Source organism: Zeus faber (assembly GCF_960531495.2).
Source record: "Zeus faber genome assembly, chromosome: 21".
Taxonomy (NCBI): Eukaryota; Metazoa; Chordata; class Actinopteri; order Zeiformes; family Zeidae; genus Zeus; species Zeus faber.
The window spans coordinates 1,569,991-1,577,490 of NC_137208.1; the positions used below are offsets into that span (position 1 = coordinate 1,569,991).

Consider the following 7,500-nt stretch of genomic DNA (forward strand, 5'->3'; position numbering starts at 1 on the left):
TTTCCGTCAATCGTAGGCTTTGCCAAACAACATCACTGTACCCGGGCCTCCATGCCTTTCCCCACCGACATCGGCAATGGAACATATTTAGCTCGGAAGTGGAGACACGCAACAGGGTTCCGAGTGGGACTCGAACGCAGCATTCCATGGCGCCTGTTGGGAGGCTCTATCTTGTGCGCAGGCGCAGTGAGCGTGTACGCGCGTCGCCGATCTCCACAGCCCGAGGACGGAGGCTCCGCCCCCCGAGCGGTGACGCGGGCGGAAGTAGCAGCGGAGCCAAACACAGGAGCGAGGAGCCCGGACCCGAGGAGCCCGGACCCGAGGAGCAAGGTAGGCCCGGCCCGGAGCCCCCGGAGCCCCCCGAGCCCCCCGAGCCCCCCGAGCCCCCGGAGCCCCCGGAGCCCCCGGAGCCCCCCGAGCCCCCCGAGCCCCCCGGGGCGTCCGCTGTGAGCACAGAGCGGTCCTTCCTGTCGCTGGTGGTTGGAGCCATGTTATGAAGTTTGAAAAGGAGACGAGGCCACACTGCGAGAAACGAAAGTGGAAGGAACATGAGAGAATATCAAACTATTACAACTACTACAAATACCACAGCATCATCATATTAAAAAGGGTCATAATGATTAAACATCATATATATATATATATATAGTGTCATAATGATTAAACGTCATGACGTTAAAACATAATATAGTGTCAATGCTAAAACGTCATAATATAAAAAGTGTCGTACTGATAAAACGTCATCGTGATAGTGTCATAGTATAAAAAGTGTCAATGATAAAACGTCATAATGTTAAAACGTCATAACATAAAAATGTGTCAATGATAAATTGACACATTGTTAAAACGTTACAATATAAAAAGTGTCAGCGATAAAACGTCATAATATTAAAAAGTGTCATATTGATAAAACGTCATAATATAAAAAGTGACATAATGTTGGCGTGGGGGGCTTGCTCAGGTGGTGCAGCAGGTGTGTGCAGTCCTTGCAGCCTGTTCCTTGCAGCCTGTTTTCACCGGCCAAAAGAGAACATTGGTCTTAGTCTTATTGTCTTATTTAGTACATTTTTCATTTTAAAGAGGACGTATTATGATCCTTTTTACACATGTTATTATAGGTCTCTGAGGCCCCTAAACATGTTTTTGAAGTTTTTTGCCAAAGATACCGCTCAGATTATGCATTTGAGCCATTGTGACAAGCCTCTAAAACCCGACTGTTCCACAACAAGCTGTTTCAGTGTGTGTAGCTTTAATTGTGAACGCGCAGCCAAGCCCCTGGTTCTGTCAGCCAGTAAGCTTTGAGCACCGGTTCCTAGTTGTGAGCCAAGGAGCTTTGAGCTTTACTTCGAGATTCAAGATTCAAGATTCAAGATTTTTATTTGTCACATACACATACATACTTCCATACATATATGCAGTGAAATGTAATGCAACGCACCCGGTGATAGCACACAAGAAGTCCTAGGAAAAAATAAAAATAAAATAAAATAAAAAGTAGAAAATTACTTTCTAATAGACCGACTAACTGACTCCTAAAACGTAATACAGTAAGTGGAATACTTATAGAATAAGATAAAAAATATATAGAATAAAATACAATAAAAAATAAATTGAAATAAAATGGAATAGGTTGAAGGAATATGCCTATGTATATACAGATATGTGCATTTAAAGTGGCATGTGAATTAAAGTGGCATGTGAATGTGAATAGTGTGAGGTAGTGTTTGGGATAATACAGCACAGTATACAACAGTACGGCGCAGCAATACGGCATCACGAACAACCCTGAACAGTGATACAGTATGCGGTACAGTATGCTACATACAGTACAGTAGGTAGTGGAGCCTAGTGCATGGCTCAGTTAGGACCCCTGGTGAGGTCAGCATTGACAGTTCTAATGGCTTGATGTAGAAACTCCGTCTCAGTCTCTCTGTTCTCGCTGCGTGACTGCGGAGGCGCTTGCCTGACCGCAGCAGCTGAAACAGTCCGTTGTTGGGGTGATGAGGATCCTTCATGATCCTACGGGCTCTGCTACTACACCTCCTGGTGTATAACTCCTGCAAGGGGGGGAGGGTAGTTCCAGTGGTACGTTCAGCTGAACGCACCACCCTCTGCAGGGCCCGCCTGTCCTGGGCAGTACAGTTCCCAAACCAGGCAGTGATGTTGCCTGTCAGGATGCTCTCCACTGCTCCAGAGTAGAAGGACTTGAGGATCCTCACCGAGACCCGGAATTTCCTCAGCTGCCTGAGGTGGTAGAGACGCTGCCTCGCCTTTCTCACCAGAGTGTCTGTGTGAACAGTCCATGTTAAGTCCTCTGTGATGTGGACTCCCAGATATCTGAAGCTGCTCACCCTATCGACAGAAGTCCCATTAATCCACAAGGGCGCGTGCGTCCTCGATTGTGATCCACGCCTAAAGTCCACAATCAGCTCCTTGGTTTTGCTGACGTTCAGGTGGAGGCTGTTGTCCTGGCACCAGAGTGACAGGTCAGCCACCTCCTCGCGGTAGGCCTTCTCATCGCAGTCGGTGATCAGGCCCACGACCACGGTGTCGTCAGCAAACTTGATGATGGTGTTGGAGCTGGACCTGGCCACACAGTCATGTGTGTACAGGGAGTACAGTAGGGGGCTGAGGACGCAGCCCTGGGGGGATCCTGTGTTCAGGGTGAGGGAGCTTGACATGTACTTCCCCACCTTGACCACCTGGGGGCGGCCTGTGAGGAAGTCCAGGATCCAGGTGCACAGCGGAGCATTCAATCCTAGCTCCAACAACTTGACAGCCAGTCTGGTGGGAACTATGGTGTTGAAAGCTGAACTATAATCAATGAACAGCATTCTCACATAGGCCCCCTTCTGGCCATCCAGGTGCGTGAGCGTGGTGTGCAGTACCTGGGAGACCGCGTCATCCGTGGATCTGTTCTGCCGGTACGCGAACTGCAACGGGTCCAAGGTGCGGGGGAGAGAGGCGCAGATGTAATCCTTATTCAGCCTCTCGAAACACTTCATGACCACCGAGGTGAGGGCCACCGGACGGTAGTCATTCAGGCAGGTTGGAGAGGCGATCTTCGGGACAGGAACGACGGTGGACCTCTTGAAGCAGGATGGGACCACTGATTCAGCCAGGGAGATGTTGAATATTGTGGTGAACACCGGAGCTAGCTGGTTAGCAGAGGTCTTCAGTACTCGTCCAGATATGCCGTCTGGACCCGCAGCTTTCCTGGTGTTCACCCGCATCAAAGCCCTCCTGACCTCGTGCACGGACACTGAGAGTGCGCGCTCATCCCCAGCGGTGTAGCTCCAATTAGCCGGCGAGCTAGCGGTGCTGCTGCCAGACTCGAACCGCGCATAAAAGGAGTTCAGTTGGTTGGCCAGGGAGGCGTCCACACTCGTGGCTGGGGAGGAGCTGCTCTTGTAGTTTGTTATTGTTCGCAGCCCCTCCCACAAGCGTCTTGTGTCCCCCCCGCTCCATCTGCAGCTCCACGGTGTCTCTGTAAGACACTTTTAGGTTTCGTGGGATTTACTCTGTAACTTTCAATCATTTCACCTCCTCAGTCCAACAAAATCTGTTTCGGATCAAATGAGAAATAATCAGTGCGGAATCTGGAGGTTTTCTAGGAGGTTCCTGCTTTGGTTGCCGTGCTCCAGGCTGGTGGGAGGCACGGACGCTGCACGGACGCTGCACGGACGCTGCAACCTCGGCAAATCAAATCAATAAATACATCTGTTGTAAAAACACAATTATTATCGGTTTTGTTTGGAGAAACGAACAGCGGATGGGACGGAGCGGACGACCATATAAGGAAACCCGTGACCAGCTGACGTCAGCTCGTGCAGAGAGTAGAAAAACCCTCTGGATGGTGCGTTCAGGGCGGTGGGAATCCTGAGCGTTTTGTCACAGACATGACTTTGTCATTAGTTTACCTCATTATTGGACACTTTGACCACGCCTGCTATGAACTCCCCACACTGGAACATTATATATATGACAGAAAATAAGGAAAAGCACAACAGGTCTCCTTTAAGAATAGTCTGTAATAGTCTGTTGGTGAGACCTTCCCAATCTCAGGACAAGTTGCCTTGTTCAAGCCGCAGACTGAGAAGCCAAACTCTGCTCCCTCTGCCGCCTGGAAAACGACCGTTCGTTTTTTAATGAGGTTTTCAATGTTTTGAATTGGCTATTTTGGAAACAGTATCATGTTTTAGAGCGTTTTGAATTGGATATTACAAAAACAAGATTTTCTATTTCACTGTTGACAGAGAACATGGAGACAGTCGGTCGCTTACTAAATGTGTTTAAATGGGATAAATGGACTGTAAATTTCAGTTAGATAAAAAAATAAAGTCTGGGGACAGTGCCGTTGTTTTTGGTGTTAAAACTAGTTTTCTGGCCTGGTATTGGTACTAGTAGTGATATTGGTACTGGTTTTGTTACTGTTACTGGTTTTGTTACTGTTACTGGTTTTGGTACTGGTATTGGTACTGGTATTGGTATTTTTTAAACAGTATCCAGCCGTAGTTTTGTGAGTGGAAAACAACAGTGAGACCTGTCTGTCTTATCTGCTGTCGTCGTCTTACAGGATGACGTTGTGAACGCGCTCGAACTTTGACTGCTTATTATTGTATGGAGAACGAGTCATGTGACTGGAGGCGTCGTCACTGGACCACGCCTTTAAGCCCAGTCTGAATGTATTTCTGTAAACAGCTCAAACTCTTTTACTTCTCCTGTGCGTCGTGTTGTGTCATGCACCCTGCTGTTATTCAGTTTACTCAGAGCTTTAACAAGTCGTATTTAAGTTGTTTGTTCATGTTGTCCATGTCAGCAGCCACGCTGTGGGCTCCACACCTCATTTACCAAACCATCATAACATAAACCACCATCATATTCAACCATCATAATATGTTTAAAATTATTATAATAAAAAATTAAAGAAGTGTGATAACACTAAACCATCATAATACGGTGAAGTGTTTAAAATAATAACTTAAATAGAAATCGGTCCTAACGTGTATTTCCTGCTGTTTTTTTCGGCGTCGTGGCTCCGTTTCGCTGATCACTTCATTGAATTTGAAGGAAAGAATGACTCGTTTCTACACAGTCTGCAGCAGATGATAAGGATCTCCCTCTGTCTCTCTCTCACTCTCCCCCCCTGTCTCTCTCACTCTCCCCCGGTCTCTCTCACTCTCCCCCTATCTCTCTGTCTAAAATCAATTCAAAGCTTCATTAACACGCCGCTGGGAGTCTCCCGCTGCAGGTTCAGCTTTAGGGAGGGAGACAAGAGTCTTTCAGGCGCTCGTTGGCCATCATGGCGTGAACAGAAAGGCTCGCTGGCCCAGTCAACACTGGGCTGCGTTATATTCAGGGGTGTTTCTAATAGGGCTGAACGATTGATGCAGAGAAATGTAAATCAAGTCCAGCATTGTTGGAAAGAGACACAATGAGATATATAATAGATATATAGATATACTCATGTAAATAATATAAATTATATTTGTTTTGAAGTCCTTGAAAATTAAGAAATAGTGGTTAGAAAAGTTCTTAAGTCCTTGATTTTCAGATAGTTTCAGTCAGTTCAATGAATCCATCTTTCCTCCAAGTATAATATACAGACTTTCTTCTCTGTTCATTTGATGTTTGATTAAATTCCGGGGCCGTTTTTTTGTTTGTTTGTTTTTTAAATTGTTTTAATATAACTTTCTGGAATCTGACCGTGTGCAGCATGGCCTCTGGAGCTCCAGTGATGAACGGAGACGTGATGCGTGGAACCCTGGAGGAAACCCTGCACCAGATCAACAAGCTGATCCAGGAGAACAGAGAGCTGAAGGGTGAGAGGGGGAGGAGGGGGGAGGGAGACACAGGGTTTTTTGATTTTTCTCTTTTATTTTACACCCATTTCTCACCCCGGTCCCACATGCGACACAGTTGAAGCATTATGGAAATGAAACTTTAATACAAACATTAAAAAAAATAGCCTGTTTCCCACACCGCTCAGATCCTCCCTCTGGTGGCCGGTGGATGAACTACGTCAGCTTGTTTTTTTCCCCAGAACAACAGGAAGTGGTTTTCTCAGCTGGACATTGACCGTGTTCCGTGAACGAGTTTAAAACTCCCTCGATATAGAGTTTGCAATGTGTGAACAAATACACAAATCACTGACATCATAAGAGCTTTGTGGATAGTGACTGTGGTGACCTCCGAGGGGAACGTTAACAACGTTGTTATTTTGTATTTGTGATTTATGAGCTTGGCTTTAAGCCCAATTCCAATAAAAACTTGGGCGACGTCACTTCCGTAGTTTCGTAGCGTCGGACCCAAACTCGTCGCACGAGTCCGAAAATGTGAAGCGTCCCGGAGCATCGACGCACAGGGAAGTTCTGCGGCGCGGGGGGGCGGGGCTTCTGAACCTTTCCTGTCCGGAATCCGACTTTCCATGGGAATGAATGTCTGGTTCGGTCGTTTGTTGGATCCGGTGTGACGGCGGCTTGAACGTGCCGTCCATAATAACACAAAACTGCCGATATAAATGGGAAGATAAAAGTTTGGACAGTCAATCAACGTTAGAAATAATAACTTATATTGAATAATGAAATGGAACTAAAGATTATTGAGACAAAATATCATTTATAAATGAAAAGGATCATTGGGCCCCATCTGGACTTTGGAAACAGAATGAGGTCTAGGAAATGGTGACTTTCCACCCTCGTGGGGCCCCAAACACGAGGTGATGGTGGTTTGTGCCCCGTCCCCAGAGGCCCTGAGGCAGACCAACATGTCCATGAAGGAGCGCTTCGAGGGGCTGTCGGTCTGGAAGGACAAGCAGAGTGAGGACAGGGAGTTCCTGGAGCAGCGGCTGGAGGAGGCGCGGGGCCACATGGAGGCCCTCACCGCCCACAACCAGGAGCTCAGCAGAAAGGTGGAGGAGCTGGAGAGAGGAGGAGGAGGAGCAGGAGGCGGCGGCGGTGGAGGAGAGGATGGGAGGAGCCAGCAGGTGGGTGAGGGGGAGGCGGAGAAGGAGGGATTGAGTAGCTTCATGCGGTCTTCTGGTCTCTGGGATGATCGTGATGATCAACCACTCACAAACCATTTCAACCTTAAACGACTCAGGATCCGCAAAACACTAAAAAAGAAAATCGTTTGCGTGCGATTTGCCGATTTTTCAACTCGATTGTTTGACTTTGGTTTGCCGAATCTGAGTCTGGATTCGTCCAGTCTGAATTGGACGAATAGAGCCGTGGCTCAATTGATCTGTTTTGCCTTAAAATTCTAGCGTCAACCATTCAAACAGTGGAACCCTAACGCGCTGACCCTGCTCTTGCTAGGCGGGGTCCGCCACCCAGGGGGCGGAGCTGGAGGCCCTGCGCGCTCAGCTGGCTCGGCTGCAGGCGGAGAAGAACGACCTGGTCGCCATGAACTCAGAGCTGCAGCTGAAGGCGAGTCAGGGCGCGTCGGAGGACTCCTTCATCGAGGTCATCAGGGTGGTGCGTCCCAGCTGAATACTCATCA

General features: G+C 47.8%; 1 protein-coding gene across 2 annotated transcripts in view; it reads left to right on the plus strand.

Annotated features, from left to right (window-relative positions):
* Window positions 1–221: 221 nt before the first annotated feature.
* optn (optineurin) overlaps window positions 222–7,500 on the plus strand; it is a 15,486-nt gene continuing 8,207 nt past the window's right edge. For both annotated transcript variants that reach the window (XM_080022598.1, XM_080022599.1), the window contains exons 1-4: window positions 222–330; window positions 5,716–5,822; window positions 6,747–6,985; window positions 7,317–7,475. In XM_080022598.1, the coding sequence (XP_079878724.1) occupies window positions 5,717–5,822; window positions 6,747–6,985; window positions 7,317–7,475 (504 nt within the window). In that variant the 5' untranslated portion in view covers window positions 222–330; window position 5,716. The remainder of the gene's footprint in view (window positions 331–5,715; window positions 5,823–6,746; window positions 6,986–7,316; window positions 7,476–7,500) is intronic.